Source organism: Hyperolius riggenbachi, chromosome 10, assembly GCF_040937935.1.
Source record: "Hyperolius riggenbachi isolate aHypRig1 chromosome 10, aHypRig1.pri, whole genome shotgun sequence".
Lineage (NCBI taxonomy): Eukaryota > Metazoa > Chordata > Amphibia > Anura > Hyperoliidae > Hyperolius > Hyperolius riggenbachi.
The window spans coordinates 111,924,597-111,942,459 of NC_090655.1; the positions used below are offsets into that span (position 1 = coordinate 111,924,597).

Sequence of the window (17,863 nt, forward strand, 5' to 3'; positions counted from 1 at the left end):
GACCGCATCGGGGCCCTTGGGCCAGAGGGGCCCCAAAGAGCCCTCCCTCAACTACAGTATTAGCTCTCTATTGGTCCTGTGCTCATAATAATCACTTCTATAGATACTTTGATTAGGGTTAATCATTAACAAACTGTTCCCCATCCCCTTCTTGCACCTCTGAGACTGTAGTTGTCATTGGCAGGTTTTGGTGCACCGTATAAATTGTTATGTATAGAGTGCATGGGGGGCCCCATTGCAAAATTTGCATCGGGGCCCACAGCTCCTTAGCTACGCCACTGCCCGCAAGGGGCAGATTAGGGTCTGATCTGATAGGTAAAAGTGACAGGTGGTGATAGGGGGTGATTGATGGGTGATTGATGGGTAATTAGTGGGTGTTTAGAGGAGAGAATAGATGTAAACAATGGATTTGGGAGGTGATCTGATATCGGATCTGCGGGCGATCTATTGGTGTGGGTGGGTGATCAGATTGCCCGCAAGGGGCAGGTTAGGGGCCGATTGTTGGGTGGCAGTGACAGGGGGTGATTGATGGGTGATTGATGGGTGATTGATGGGTGATTGACAGGTTATCAGGGGGGATAGATGCATACAGTACACAGGGGGGGGGTGGGTCTGGGGGGGTCCTGGGGAGAATCTGAGGGGTGGGGGGGTGATCAGGAGGGGGCAGGGGGCAGGGGGGGGGGATAAAAAAAAAATAGCGTTGACAGATAGTGACAGGGAGTGATTGATGGGTTATTAGGGGGGTGATTGGGTGCAAACAGGGGTCTGGGGGGTGGGCAGGGGGGGTCTGAGGATTGCTGTGGGCGATCAGTGGGCGGGGGGGGCAGATCAGTGTGTTTGGGTGCAGACTAGGGTGGCTGCAGCATGCCCTGGTGGTCCCTCGGACACTGGGACCACCAGGGCAGGAGGCAGCCTGTATAATACACTTTGTATACATTACAAAGTGTATTATACACTTTGTAGCGGCGATCGCGGGGTTAACATCCCGCCGGCGCTTCCGTATGGCCGGCGGGATGTTACGGCGGGTGGGCGGAGCCAGTTGCCGGGGAAAGCGCGCGTCATCAATGACGCGATCGCTCCCCCGGCATAGGAAAAGGACGCAACGCCCTAAGGCGTATTGCGGTCCTTAAGGCATCCACTTTGCCGCCGCCCATGGGCTGTGGGCGGTCGGCAAGTGGTTAAACTCCAGTCCTCAAGGGCTGAGGTCCTCACACATTTTTGGTACAGCTCAAATTAATTGATGGGACTGAATCAGGAAAGGTGTGGTTAATCAAGTAGAAAACATTTCTTAATTTCTCTGCCTATTCTAAACACTGGCATGGACACGGCCCTTGAGGACTGGTGATGAGTCCCTACACTAGACTATCAAAAACACTTTATCATCACGAAACAGTTCTTTAATAATGTAATCTTGATTGGTGCAGTGGTGATGACATGACTACCACCGTTCCTTAAGGCTGCTTGCACACCAAGACGTTACAGGCGCACGTTAGTGCGCCTGTAACGCTCCCCCAACGCACAGCAATGTAACACAAGTGGGCTGTTCACACAGCCCACGTTGCGTTACATGTAACGCTGCACGTTCTGTGCAAAGTGCAGCATGCTACGGCGTTGGAGCGGCTATAGCCGCGTTAGACTGTTTGCACATGCGCAGTGGGGGGCGGAGGAGGCGGGGAGAGCCAGCTACAGTAGCCGCGCACATGGCTACTTAATATTCACTGCACTGGCGGGCGCTGATTGGCCGGCGGGACCACGTGATGCGGAGTGTCTCGCTCCGCATCACGTGGTCCCGCTGGCCAATCAGCGCCACTCTGGGAGATATTATGGGCATCGAGCAGCCTAACGCGGCTCACTCTACCGTCGGCTTTTGCAGCACCATACGTTGTGTTAGGTGCACGTTATGCGACCTTAACGTGCCACCTAACACAACGTCTTGGTGTGCAAGAAGCCTTAAACTTTCAGTGGTGGCTGTCCTTTGCAGATGAGGAGACCTGCTCTGTCCAAACTCCGCCTCTCACCTGGTTCCAGCTATATCTGAACACCCTTGATTGGATGCAATTAAAGGCTCATGACCTTGTACAAGTTTAATGGAGCACATGTTAAAGGAAATTTCTTTATTTTCTTTTTTAATAAAATCACAACACATCCTGTTCCATTTTATATATTGCAACTTTGCAAGGCCTATCGGCAAACTTTTTTTTTTTTTCTAGCTTGCTTACTTTGTTTTTACGTGTGTTAAAATAAACCCTTCCACTGAGGCTAGATGCACACATAGCAGAAACGCTAGCGTTGCGTAAAACGCTGCATTTTATGCACCAATGTTAGTCAATAGGCCACAGAAAAAAATGCAGACACCTGGGATTTATAGTATGAGTTTTTAAAATGTTGGTTTTGTTGCATATAATAAAAGTCAATGGAAACGCAATGTATTGCGTTCTGTATGTGTTTTTGATGCGTTTTATGTGCGCTTTTTTAAATTTTTTATGATGTATTTCCGCTTCCTGTTGTCTTCCTAGTGATTTACATAAAACACAATATGAAAACACATACAAAACACATATGCGATTTGTATATGCGAACTGCAAACGCATAAAAACATATGCAAAATACATGACAAATGCATATGCCGCAAAAAGCACAAACGTACAAGAAACGCAATAAAAACACACACAAAAAACTAAACGCACCTGACAGAAAATGCGACCTTTCCCACTATGTTATGTGTGCACCTACTCTGAGTTTTCAATAGAAACGGGAGGATAGGACTTTGTTGCTAATCAGTGATATAATCCAGGTGTTGAAAATTCATAAAATGACTACTGCTCTTGGCAGCTTATAACTCCTGCAGCAAAGTGGCAGTTCATGTTCAATCTGTATTTTAAGCACAGCACAATTGCCATGGTTACAAAGCAGAGCAATTTGAGCTCATTGCAACATTTTGGAAAATCTAAGCTGGCTGCAAATTAAAATGTAACAGACATTTTTGATATCATTACATTTAATAAAAAGGGCTCATGCAGCACTGATCTATGCATTTGGCAATATTAGAATATAATTATGGAATGAGGATATGCCCATAACAGGCTCACTAGTATCACTATGGCCTGGTGCACACAAGAGGAGTTTTTCTGAGCGTTTTGAGTTTTTAAATCTGCTGCTAATGTTATCCTATGTGTCTGTGCACACTGGAACAATGAGGTTTTGTAAAAAAAAAAAACCATAGCATTACATTGGGAAGAGCTTTTGAAACCTCTAAAAGCTCTTCCCAATGTAATGCTATGGGGTTTTTTACAAAACCTCATTGCTCCAGTGTGCACAGACACATAGGATAACATTAGCAGCAGATTTAAAAACTCAAAACGCTCAGAAAAACTCCTCTGGTGTGCACCAGGCCTATCTCTGAGGCCCAGTGCACACTGGGCAGATCCGCCGGCCACATCCGCTTGAAAATCCGCGTGGCTAATGTATCTCTATGGGCTGGTGCACACCGGCGGTTTGAGGTTTTTAGCAAGCCGCAAACGTGCCTCTTGCTGCACGTTTGCGGCTTGCTAAAAACCCTTAAACCGCCGGTGTGCACCAGCCCATAGAGATACATTAGCCACGCGGATTTTCAAGCGGATGCGGCTGGCGGATCACATACAAAATCCGCTCGGTGTGCACCCGGAAAATATCGGCTCTCTGCTCCCAAAACCGCTAGCGTTTTGACGATCTGCTAGCAGTTTTGGTGTGCACTGGGCCTAAAACGTTTTTATTCATCTTATGTTTACATTTGCAGATTTTTGTTTCTGGAGAAATGTGTCAGTGGCATGTTTCTGTACCTGGCCCTGTGACCATCTGCTGTCTTATCACTGTCCTAGCCAACATCTGATAGAAGTATTATTTTACAACATCGAATTACCGTACCTCAAATATCTTTTGTTTTCTTAATAATTCCACACTGCAACCACACAACCAGCCAATGATCACAGACATTATACCAGTGAAGCTATTGTGCTTACACAGAGCTTATCTCAGGTGACCTATCTGGAATTAATATACTAATTATATATAATGCCATTCAGTTATAAAGCATGCCAAAGTTAAAAAATGGTCGGAAAAAGATTCATTGCTAAGAAACACTGAACTCTGGAAAAGGCAGGATTTCTTACAGGAAAATGATTTCTAAAGGAGAATGGACAGTATTAAAGCGAAACTCAGCTGAAATAAAAATATGAGATAAACTTGTATCTATAGCATCTATCTATAGCACTATATGAGATAAACTTGTATCTATAGCACTATAGCATCTATCTATAGCACTGTATGAGATAAACTTGTATCTATAGCACTATAGCCTCTATCTATAGCACTGTATGAGATAAACTTGTATCTATAGCACTATAGCATCTATCTATAGCACTATATGAGATAAACTTGTATCTATAGCACTATAGCCTCTATCTATAGCACTATATGAGATAAACTTGTATCTATAGCACTATAGCATCTATCTATAGCACTGTATGAGATAAACTTGTATCTATACTATAGCACTATAGCATCTATCTATAGCACTGTATGAGATAAACTTGTATCTATAGCACTATAGCATCTATCTATAGCACTATATAAGATAAACTTGTATCTATAGCACTATAGCCTCTATCTATAGCACTGTATGAGATAAACATGTATCTATAGCACTATAGCCTCTATCTATAGCACTGTATGAGATAAACATGTATCTATAGCCATGGGCGTTGCTAGCCCTATTTTAGGGGGGCCTGTTCCCCCAACATGTCCTGGGGTGCCCCCAATCTATTTCCAGGGGTGCCCGCTGCCCCCTCCCGGCCGACCAGTTAGAGCGGGCGCTAGGACCTAGCGGACACCGCTGATATGTGGAAGTGACATCACTTCCGCATATACAGCATGGTGCACCCGCCACCCGCTCTAACTGGTCGGGTCGCCCGCTGATCGAGGTCTGACACACTGCTGGCTGTCTGTCAGGTGAGGGGGGCGCCTGTCACTCACTACCTAACTGTCCCTGTCACTCACTACCTTACCTGAGGGGTGCCTGTCACTCACTACCTAACCTGGGGGTTCCTGTCACTCACTACCTAACCTGAGGGTCTCTGTCACCCACTATCTAACCTGGGGGTCCCTGTCACTCACTACCTAACCTGGGGGGCGCCTGTCACTCACTATCTAACCTGGGGGTGACTGTCACTCACTACCTAACCTGGGGGCACCTGTCACTCACTACCTAACCTGGGGGTCCCTGTCACTAACTACCTAACCTGGGGTCCCTGTCACTCACTACCTAACCTGGGGGTCCCTGTCACTAACTACCTAACCTGGGGTCCCTGTCACTCACTACCTAACCTGGGGTTCCCTGACACTCACTACCTAACCTGGGGGTCTCTGTCACTCACTACCTAACCTGGAGGTCCCTGTCACTCACTACCTAACCTGGGGGGCGCCTTTCACTCACTACCTAATCTGGGGGGCGCCTGTCACTCACTACCTAACCTGGGGGCACCTGTCACTCACTACCTATCCTGGGGATACCTGTCACTCACTACCTATCCTGGGGGTCCCTGTCACTCACTACCTAACCTGGGGGTCCCTGTCACTCACTACCTAAACTGGGGGGTGCCTGTCTCTACCTAAACTGGGGGCTCCTGTGACTACATACACTGGGGGGTCCCTGTCACTACCTGAACTGGGGGGCACCTGTCACTACATACACTGGGGGGCTCCTGTCACTAAATGAGCTGGGGGGCTCCTGTCACTACCTGGACTGGGGGGCTCCTGTCACTACCTAAACTGGAGGACTCCTGGCGCTACCTTAACTAGGGGGCACCTGTCGCTACCTAAACTATCCAGGCCAGCCAGCCCAGCATCACCACCAGCCAGAATCACTGTCAAAAAGGCCACAACATCACCACCAGTCAGGCCAGCATTTACTTCAACCAGCCAAGCACAGCCCAGCATTACCGCCAGCCAGGTCACAGCATCACCGCCAGCCAACCCAGCTACAGCATCGGCCACAGCATCACTGCCAGCCAACCAACCCGGCCACAGCATCACTGCCAGGCGTTTCAGCCCACACATCATCCCTAATCCAGCCAAAAACAGTATTGCCAGGCACAACAGCCAGTAGAGGAGAATTCAGAAGCCAGGTGATAGGTGTCTACCATATTAAGGGGGCATTCTGCCTATTTATGTGAAATGCTGTCTATTTATGTGCCTTATGACTGCTGAATTTGTCTTGTTGGGGGCCTCATGATTGCTGAATTTGTCTTGTTGGGGGCCTCATGATTGCTGAATTTGTCTTGATAGGGGCCTCATGATTGCTTAATTTGTTTTGTTGGGGGTCACATGATTGCTAACTGCGAGACTATGGGAAAAGCTGAATCATCATCATATGAGACAATAGCATTAAACCTACTTTTTTAGCTTTTTAAAACAGAAAATAAAACTGGGAGGTTCTGAAAAAAAGGAATACATTTTTTCAGGGGTAGAATTGTTTATCTTCACAGTTTATTTTCAACTTGGATTTTCCATATTGTTCATGTATGTGTTAAAACGTTTGTACAGTATTTAGTTTAAATTGCTGTTGCCACTTTGCGATAGATAAGTGACTTTTGGGTTGCAGTTTGGGCGCTCGGCCTCCAAAAAGTTCGCCACCACTGTCCTAATCTAATGTCCCACCATTGCTAAGTTCATGTAAATTTGTCATCCACCCGTTAGCTAGCTGCAGTGTGCTGATCTCTGCTGCCTACAGTATGTACAGAATACGCTGTTCTCTAGTGCCTGCACTGTGTGCTGATCTACCCCCAGTGTGTATAGTATAAGGTGTTACTCTGTGCATTTACTGATTGTAAACTAGTTGTATTGTATGCTGATCCCTGCTATTTCCAGTATGTACAGTATTAGCTGTAAAGCCTGGTACACACATACAATTTTGATTAGCAAATTTTAGCTCTGTTCATCAAATTCATTGTCTGTTGGCCCACTTACTGCACGGGGTGGTAAAATTTGTCAGTGATTGGCCAATCAAAATTGTATGTGCGTATACGTCTTTGATCTATGCCTATACTGATTGTAAATTATCTAAATAAAGGACAGGGGGACCAATATTTCGATGGGCAGGCCCGTTATCTGTAGCTTACACCGCAGCTAAGTTCATGTACATTTGGCCACACCCATGGCCACACCCACCCACTGCATGACCACGCCCATTTTTGCCATAATCCCCCCCACCTAGTGCCCACAGGTGCCTCCGATCTCCAAGGACTCTAGGAACACCCCTGTCTGTAGCACTATAGCATCTATCTATAGCACTATATGAGATAAACTTGAATCTATAGCACTATAGCCTCTATCTATAGCACTATATGAGATTAATTTGTATCTATAGCACTATAGCATCTATCTATAGCACTGTATGAGATAAACTTGAATCTATAGCACTATAGCCTCTATCTATAGCACTATATGAGATTAACTTGTATCTATAGCACTATAGCCTCTATCTATAGCACTATATGAGATTAACTTGTATCTATAGCACTATAGCCTCTATCTATAGCACTATATGAGATTAATTTGTATCTATAACACTATAGCATCTATATATAGCACTATAACATCTATCTATAGCACAAATCCTAATCAGGACTCCTAGAATAGTATTAATATAGATTTTAAAGGTAACAAATCTAGGTCTGTACACTGCCTCACTGGCATCCACTCTTGTGTCTTGTGTTTGTTGAGTACCTAAACATACATTACGACATATTGAACTTTTCCCACTTGCATTTATTTTCCTGATATGTCAAAAGTACTTCTCACAGCCACACTGAAGGTCTTGGTTTTTTTTTCTTACCTTGTATTAGGTTTTAGGAAGAGAATATGCAGTTACTATGGCTGCAGTGGACCAGGAGAGACTGGGATTTAAAGCACTGGATTATTAACCCTTACAAAGGTAGGGGAGTTGGAAAGCAGACAAGTTCTAAGTAGGATAAATACTATATTAATATATATCAATCATCATACTACTACATGTCACTTCAAGGTCAATTTAAACATATTTCACAGACCTAAAATACAGTGCATTAAGTGGAAGCCTTAAATGCCATTCAAGAGGATGGCGTGAATTGTGAACTATTTAGATGACAGTGGATTCTCTTGTATATTCCACCCCATCTATCTTATTATCAGCTTCTATGAATCACCTGAGACATACAAAGGTCCTCAATTACCAAAGAGGTTGCAAGTGACATTTCTATTTGGTTCAGGTACAGTGAATTCCCTGTATTTGGCACACTGAATACCTCCAATCAGGGACAGAAATGGCTATTTAGCTTTTCCCACTTTTTATTCATAGTTATCTGCAATGTTTCTTTGTAAAAGTTTATTTGTCCAATGTTTCATTCAACACCTACAAGAAGGACTGATTTATCAAGCTGTACAAAAAACTGGAGCAGTTGCTCAGCATAACCAATCCAATTTCAGCTTTAAAAGAAACTGCTATTTTCACTGGTTGCTCTGGTCAGCCCTGTAATCTTTCCACCTTGCAGGATAAAACTGCTCCTGAATTCACAAATATGGGTCAGTATAACAAATACAATCAATACTTTACTTTTTATACATCTTACCACCAGAATAGTCTGCAGTGCAATATCAACCCCTCTGTATTATATCTTACCATGTCAATAAAACACAAGTAAAACTACAGACAAAACAAAACCATCTAAACATCTACCTTACATCCCCAAAGCAGAATACATGGATCATGTCATTTCTATAGCAGAACTTACACACAGATAAACTAATTTAAGGAAGACTAAGGTGCCACTCCCTAGCTAAGATGGCGATTGAAGTTATGATGGGTGGAACAACCTCCCATGATCACTGTGACTCTAAAATAATCTCTCAAAAATATCTAACAACAAACACTATCTGTAATTTGCAGATATCTCTTACTGCAGGCAGTGTAAGTGGCTGTGCCTTTAGGCTTACTGACAGATTTATTATACTTTTTCAAAAGAGCCCTACCAACCTCAGTAAAATTTGAAGAGGAATACTATACCTTATAATCATACATATAAAATATAAATGGCTTAATTATGCTGAAGGAAAACAGATGATTATTACCATTATTATTTTATGTAGAGAATAGTCATTTTATTAGACACACATAATAATAATTGATATAGTGTCATTCTCTTGTGTGGTGCTGGCAAATGGATATGTATATATACATTACACTGAGCACTTCAATTATATTTTCAAGGTCTTTTCCACAAAGCCTATCCTTTATTGAACAATCACATTATAAATGTAGGCTTCCCAAGGCAAAAGCTGGCATGCTAGCTTATTATAATGCTACCAGTAACCTTGGGCGTCATGGCTGCTGTTAAAAGCCAATCACTTTAATGCAATATTACAGTAATTCGTCTTCAAAGCCCTTTCAAGTCATATCTTTTGAAAAGCTCCCCTGATAGTTGTGTGAAGTCTTTGTTAGAGCTGCCACTCCCTGCCCTCCTCCTCTCCTGGCATCCTTACTTTCCATGTACCACAAAGTGCTTTAATGAATCTGTTGCATAAGGGTATTCATGTATGATAAATGGCCTCTGTCTCACACTGCTTTTTCAATTTCAGTATTTAGGAGGGGGAAAGATGTAGACATTAGGATAATCCATCCCCTATTATAACTAACTCCATTAATATCCGGGTGTATAATGTTTTATACTTTTCCCCCATGTATATTATAGTTAAAGCAGTCAGAGATCAGGATTCAGAAGCATCTTTACTATGAGGATGTAATAGCGAGTGCAATCAGCCCATCAGCCAGTTTCAGCACCACGGAGAGGGACTACGGCTAGAAACTCAGAGCATGGTCAGGCAGGCAGATAATGCTAACACCTTCCATATCGGAATTAGTGCTTCTATGATAACTTATAAGGGACTAGTCATTACAACGTGTAATTAGTACACAATATGAATGTTACCTGCATCCCAGCAGTCTCCGCTATTTGCCTCTCCTCCATCTCCTGGATCTGCCTGTCCAGAGACTCATTGGTACCTCGCAGGCTTTCTATCTCGATGGTTTTGGACTGGAGCTGCCTCCTGTAGTCATTGATCTCCTCTCTGCTGGCTCTGATCACTTCGGAGCTGCGAGATGCCTGCTCGCTCAGGTTGGCAAATTTAGACTTGTACCACACATCAGCAGACTGCAGGTTCTGGGCTGCCAGAGACTCGTACTGTGAACGGATCTCTTTCAGAGCAGTGGTGAGGTCAGGTTTAGACACCTCCATCTCCACCGAGACCTGCGAGGCTTGCAGCATGGCCATCAGCTCGGTGATTTCCTCCTCGTGGATTTTTCTCATAAAAGAGATCTCATCCAACAGGGATTCCACTTTCTTCTCCAGGTCCAACCTAGCCAAGGTGGCATCATCTACGTCTTTCTTATGGGTCTTCAGAGCGTACTCTGTGTCTTCTCTCATCCTTATTTCATCCTCATATTTCCCTTTTAGCTTCTGCAGATCATCCTCCAGGCTGTCCCTCTCTAGGATAAGTTGGGCTTTTTCAGCGTTGAGGTCCTCCAGCTGTGCCCGGAGGTCTTTGAGCTCTTGCTGGTAGAGCTCCCCAAGCCTGGAGGGCTCAGATTGCCTTTGCCTCAAGGCGACAAGCTCAGTCTCCAACACTTTGTTCTGCTGCTCCAAGTTGTGGACCTTCTCAATAAACATTGCAAAGCGGTCATTGAGACCTTGCATCTGCTCCTTTTCATTGGTGCGGATGATTTTGTATTCATTGTTTACGGCTGAAGTTTGAGTAATATCTAAGTTTTCTCCAGAGTAATAGCCACCGGCTCTACCAGACCTCCTGTAGGAAGGCGCTGAGGAGACATTGCTGCGGGACGCAGACTGGGACCTGTACCCAGCAGATATGGTGGTTCTGGAGGAAGCAGGACTTCCCCCGAAGCGGCTGGTCGACCTGGGTGGGTCTCCAAATATCTTCCTATACGAGGAGGAGAGGTAATGGTCTGAACCGAAACTCATCTTGGAGGGAGGATGAGGGAGGGACACCTGCGCTCTGCTTTTATACTGCCAGGCACCATCAATGGCTGGAGAAGAAAATCCTTACTGTGATTTCAGCACGCCGAGTCTTTAACCTCTTCCTGGCATGAAAGCTGGGATTTTCCCTCCTGCAGCCGTGGTTTTCACAGATGGAGATATTCAGTAACAGATGGCCAGAGAGGTAGAACTAACCGGAACACTTCTAACAGCAATGGAACTGTCCATTTTGCCGCAGTGCTGATGTCAGCAATACTGTTTATAGGGCGCCCCCCTGTGCCTGATATCTGGGATTTCCCCATCAGCTTCGTGTCCCTATGTCACTCTCCAGCTTAGAGAGGAATTCTGACAGAAAATAAGTACAGGCTTATGTGGCAAATGTGCATAATGGGAACATACAGCGGCCTCTTGTTACATAAGCAGACCTCTCCCCCTTAAATCCTATGATTCTTTTTCAAACCGGTTCAGAAATTCTCTTTAAACCGTCTATCTAGTGATAAATCCAGATGGGGAGGTCAGAAACATCTCCTGCCAAATCATGGCTTACAGAGGATTATTACTCTATTCTGTTCATATGTGATCTTAAGCCCCATCTACACGATACGATTCTTTGTGCGATTCGATTACGATTCTATTTTCAATTCGATTTAATCCGACATGTCCGATCAGGATTCAATTCGATTGGCCTTTGTTTTGCAATGGCAAATCGAATTGAATCAAATCGAATCCCGATCGGACATGTTGCATTTAATCGAATCGAAAATAGAATCGTAATCAAATCGTACAAAAAATCGTATCGTAGATTGGGCTTTAAGCCGCATCTACACGCGTAGATGCGGCTCCGATCCTCCTTATCAATCGAGCCGCTGATGCGGCTCAATTGATAAGATCCGACAGGACGGATCTTGCTTCCGCCGATTCCCTGCTCGCTCCCCGCGAGGGGACAATGGCAGGGAATCGAGTGTAAGATAAGCGGCGCCGGCGGGGACGCGGAAGAGGCGATCCGGCGGCTAATCGAGCCGCCGGATCGGAGCCGCATCTATGCGCGTAGATGCGGCATTAGACCTCAGGCAGCAAAGACTGTATGTCTGTATGCCTATCTGTGCTCTCTCCATCCTGAGTCACAGGAAGCTGCCCTCAGCGAATGAGAGGAGGTCGGTGTTGCAAAGGGACAACGACCTAAAGCATAGAAGTAAATCAACAACAGAATGACTTACCCGGGGCTTCCTCTAGCACCATAAACATGTGACATGAAAATGTCCTAAAAATCATGCAACATGTAAAAAAAAGCATTTACTCACCTGCAGAAGTCTTCTCTACCGACGGAAGTCCCACGCTGACACCGGCAGGGCTATGGAAAGATGGAGCCCAAAGCCCTGTACTGGAGACACAAATAGTCTCCAGAGCAGGGCTTCGGACGCCATCTTCCTGTAGCCCTGATCTGCCTGCCGGAAGACTCCCCAGGCTGAGGTGATCTGCGGGGAGTGAACTGGCCAGTTCACCACCTGGGGGGTCGACACGGTCTTTCCACCCACGCCCCAGACAACCACTTGGTTTGGCCTGGTGGACGAGGTGCCCCTGAACACGGAGCTGGGAAAAAAGGGCGCATGCCGCTAGTGGACAAAAAGGGCGCCGCCATTCACTCCCATAATAAATAGCGTTTAATGGGCGCCGAGTAGGAAAAAAGGGCGCCGGAGCTAAATAAAGTTTATAAACGGCGCCAGGAGCTAAATAAAGTTTACAAACGGCGCCCGGCGATGTTTAATGATTTATAACTGAACTTGTGGTGATTTACGTTTATAAAATGCACCCGTGCCGAATAACGTTTATGAAAATACTAAACATATTTATCTTATTTAAATAATTAAAACATTATTTAAAGTTTTATCCCTTACTGTTTGTAAAACATTATTATTCACAAAATAAAGTGATCAGTACGTAACATAAATTGCAAAATATTTTTTGAATCCACAATTAGTAAAACATTATTATCCACATAATAAAGGGGGGTCTTAGGTTTAGGCACCAACAGGGGGGGGTCTTAGGTTTAGGCACCAATAGGGGGGTCTAGGGGTTAGGGGTAGGTACAGGGAGGGGTACTTAGGCAACAACAGGGGGGGTCTTAGGTTTAGGCACCAACAGGGGGGTCTTAGGTTTAGGCACCAACAGGGGGGTCTTAGGTTTAGGCATTAACAGGGGGGTCTTAGGTTTAGGCACCAACAGGGGGGTCTTAGGTTTAGGCACCAAGAGGGGGGTCTAGGGGTTAGGGGTAGGTACAGGGAGGGTTACTTAGGCACCAACAGGGGGGGGGGGTCTTAGGTTTAGGCACCAACAGGGGGGTCTTAGGTTTAGGCACCAACAGGGGGGTCTTAGGTTTAGGCACCAACAGGGGGGTCTTAGGTTTAGGCACCAACAGGGGGGTCTTAGGTTTAGGCACCAACAGGGGGGTCTTAGGTTTAGGCACCAACAGGGGGGTCTTAGGTTTAGGCACCAACAGGGGGGTCTTAGGTTTAGGCACCAACAGGGGGGTCTTAGGTTTAGGCACCAATAGGGGGGTCTTAGGTTTAGGCACCAACAGGGGAGTCTAGGGGTTAGGGATAGGTACAGGTAGGGTTCTGTGTAAGAGTAGGCTTAGGTATAGTTTTAGTAAAATTTTAGTAATAATTACTAATGTATTACAACACTTATTACGAACGTAGTTATATTTATATCATCTTTATAAACAATATTTTCAGATTTTATTATAAGAACAAACCATAAATGACGGTTATTCACAATAATATACAATTATAACAATTAAACATATATTATTGGTTTTTTTATAAACGTAATTATAAGTTTAACTTTTGAAACAGGGAAGATTAACGTTTTCACAATTTCCGATTTCATAAACATTATTTAATGATTTATAATTTTGTTAAACATTATTTGTAAACGAAATATAGCACACTATATTTATAAACCCTATTAATGATTAATTATTATTTAGAGTTTACACCCCGCGCCCTTTTTGTCCAGGCGCCCTTTTTGTACGTACGCGTCCTTAGTTGTCAGTCACTCAGGACCGGAAAATAAACTTTTTTTTTAATTCTGATCAGTTCTGTGTTTTGAAACAGTCTATGAATCTGAACTCTGAATGATTCTTTATCAGTGGCTGAGCAGATGCAGTCATTAGATCAATTGTGAAGAGAACAGAAGGATATTTCCATCCAGATCCTTACAATGATCTTTCAGGACAGGATTTTTTTTCACGTTTTTGTGTCTTGTATTTTGGTACACATTTGTTACACATTTATTCATATTAATTTTGTCACTGTTATATGTACTTTTTACCCGTTCTGTATTTTGTACTAATACCATTGTCTGTATTATTTTGTACCCTATGTTTGTTATTAATTTATACAGCGCCAGGGAATACAGTGGCTTGCAAAAGTATTCGGCCCCCTTGAAGTTTTCCACATTTTGTCATATTACTGCCACAAACATGAATCAATTTTATTGGAATACCACGTGAAAGACCAATACAAAGAGGTGTACACGTGAGAAGTGGAACGAAAATCATACATGATTCCAAACATTTTTTACAAATCAATAACTGCAAAGTGAGGTGTGAATAATTATTCAGCCCCTTTGGTCTAAGTACAGTCAGGGCCGGTTTAAGCAACAATGGGGCCCCAGGGCAAAATAAACCTGGGGGGCCCCCCCAACATATACCCCGGAACAAAAATCGGCATTAGGGGACCTTTTTTGCAGCTGGTATAGTCAGGGTGTGAAGTCCCAATCGGTCAGAGCTCCACATTCTGGCTATCCCAGCCTGCATGGGGGACAAGGGGTTAAAAAGTTTCAGGAGGGGGGACCCCACATAATTAAAAAAAAAAAATTCCCACACTCTAAACATAAAAAAAAATTGGGAAAATAGGAAAAAATGCCAGGGATCTTCATACAGCCATATTGCGGCTGTATAGCGATCCCTGGCCAAAGCATTGCGGCTGCGTATGGACCCCCTGGAAACCCCGTCAGGAAATGTATTGCTCTTTCTTTTTATACATGTAAAATTACACTACCGTTAGGTTTGCTACTAAAAGTGACATTTACCGCATTTAAAACTATACTTTTTTCCTTCTAAACTTTAAAATCGATTTTCTCAAAAACTATAAGGTCTTTTTGAAAAATTGTTTTTTCCTCTTATTCCTAATGATCTCCTTAACATATCCTGCAAATGTAGGGTTTCTAGCATTTAAGGTGGATTTGTTATTAACCATTAAAGTCGGCAGGTTTTTAAATGTTTTTTTTTTCCTTTGAAACTTTAAAATCTATTTTCTCAGGAACTATAAGGCCGATTTGAAAAAAATGTTTTTCCTCTTGTAGCCACTGGGGGCCCCTACAAGCTCTGGGGGCCTGGGGCAGCTGCCTCCTCTGCCTTAATGGTAGCGCCGGCCCTGAGTACAGTCAGTTGCCCATAGACATTGCCTGATGAGTGCTAATGACTAAATAGAGTGCACCTGTGTGTAATCTAATGTCAGTACAAATACAGCTGCTCTGTGACGGCTTCAGAGGTTGTCTAAGAGAATATTGGGAGCAACCACACCATGAAGTCCAAAGAATACACCAGACAGGTCAGGGATAAAGTTATTGAGAAATTTAAAGTAAGCTTAGGCTACAAAAAGATTTCCAAAGCCTTGAACATCCCACGGAGCACTGTTCAAGCGATCATTCAGAAATGGAAGGAGTATGGCACAACTGTAAACCTACCAAGACAAAGCCGTCCACCTAAACTCACAGGCTGAACAAGGAGAGCGCTGATCAGAAATGCAGTCAAGAGGCCAATGGTGACTCTGGACGAGCTGCAGAGATCTACAGCTCAGGTGGGGGAATCTGTTCATAGGACAACTATTAGTCATGCACTGCACAAAGTTGGCCTTTATGGAAGCGTGGCAAGAAGAAAGCCATTGTTAACAGAAGAGCATAAGAAGTCCCGTTTGCAGTTTGCCACGAGCCATGTGGGGGACACAGCAAACATGCGGAAGAAGGTGCTCTGGTCAGATGAGACCAAAATTTAACTTTTTGGCCAAAATGCAAAACGCTATGTGTGGCAGAAAACTAACACTGCACATCACTCAGAATGCACCATCCCCACTTGTCAAGAATATAGCAGCTAGTTATGATGCTGATAATGTTAAGCATAATACAGGAACATATTTATTTCATTTTTCTGACTGTATCATATGGGATTGTCTGTTAGCCAGTCTGGCTTTGAGGGCCTTTTTCCACTAGCCTGCGATTTGCTTCTGATCGCAAATCGCAAGGTACATTAAACTAATGGAAACTGCAGCAGCAATTTCCATTAGTGTGATCCGATTGCGATGCGATTTTGGTCAAAGCGCAATCGTTGTCCTGCCGCGTTTTGTATGCGATTGAGCTGGACTAGAATGAGTATATTAGCTCAATCGCAATCGCAATCGCATGGTGGAAATTGAAACGCGATTGCGATCGCGATCGGAATCGCGATCGCAATCGCGATCGCATTTCATAGTGGAAAAGAGCCCTGAAGGCTGGCAGCTGGCTTCCTGGAGTTCCTTATATAATGTAAATTAACTCTGCATTCAATGGCAAGCAGGGGGAGCCATTGTCTGCTCCTAATTGGGAAAGAGGTAATTAGGAAACACTTAATCAGACAGTTGCTTGAAGCCTATACAGGTGGTCTGACCCTGTTGTGTGAATACTGTCTCAGAGGTGTATTGTGCTTGGGAGCAATTGTCACCTGGACTGGCTGCAGTATGCTTTGACACAGCTCACACCAGCCTGAGCCAAGCATTTGCATATGACATCCTTCTGGAATGTTGAAAGCCATGCTCAAGTTGTCACCTGGGGATGGGAAATCTCTGTAAAGATCAAAAGTGTACAGGAAAAACCTGGGAAAGTTTGCATATCACAGAAGGGGGATGACAAACTGAACAATCAGGGGGCTCGGCAGACGGTGATGTCACACGTTGGGGAAATTGCATTAGATTATGGGACGGAACATCTATTGCCTGAGGCTCCAAATCGGGCTATAAAACAGCAGCTAGGACACAACTCGTAGTTCCAGGAGATAGCAACAACGCTAGAACTTCCCCGGCTACTGGCTGGACCCGCGTTCTCCCGCAAACAACGTTTAGACCTTCAAGTTGGTAACGTTTTGATCCCCATTTTATTTTTATGCAAATATCCTTGTGTGTATTTTTGTAACTTTTATCCTTGTAATTTTTACTTTGTTTCTGTAAATCTTTTGTATATATTATTTTCTGCATTGTTCCATTTTTTTCCTGGAATATTAAATTGTTATTTAATAAGTTTGACTTCTGCTGCACTAAACTAACACTCATAGCCTAGAAGAGACTGAAGTGTAACGGTGTATAAGTCCATTCCTGATTTTACGTTTGAGCAACCCTACCGTATGAGATTGTAATTGCATTGTGTGTGGGGCATTGTCATACGTTGGCCTAAAGCGCGCAGCTGACCCAACGTACGAAAACGCCAGTGCAAGTAGCTCGACAGCAGAGTGGCTAACAGTATCGTTAGGAACGACTGTTAGGGGTTTTGCTTCACTACAGTGTAAGATTGCAATTGTGTGTGTGTGTGCGTGCGTTCCCGTATTCGGCCTAAAGCGCAAAGCTGACCCGGATACGAAAACGCGGATTGCGCACTGAGCACTCGACAGCAGAGTGGAAGTGTCTAGCAACAGCTAGTGGTGGCAGTGAGAAGTGCTCTAAGGGGTCACAGCCTTGTTTTAGCTTGACTAAGGCTGCTTCCCCTCTCGA

The 17,863-nt window shown here is 44.2% G+C and overlaps 1 protein-coding gene across 1 annotated transcript in view; it reads right to left on the reverse strand.

The window, feature by feature from the left end:
- Positions 1-11,323, reverse strand: part of INA (internexin neuronal intermediate filament protein alpha) — a 31,289-nt gene extending 19,966 nt beyond the window's left edge. The window contains exon 1 of the mRNA XM_068257515.1: positions 9,999-11,323. Coding sequence (XP_068113616.1) covers positions 9,999-11,048 — 1,050 coding nt within the window. The 5' untranslated portion in view covers positions 11,049-11,323. The remainder of the gene's footprint in view (positions 1-9,998) is intronic.
- Between the last annotated feature and the right edge of the window lie 6,540 nt (positions 11,324-17,863).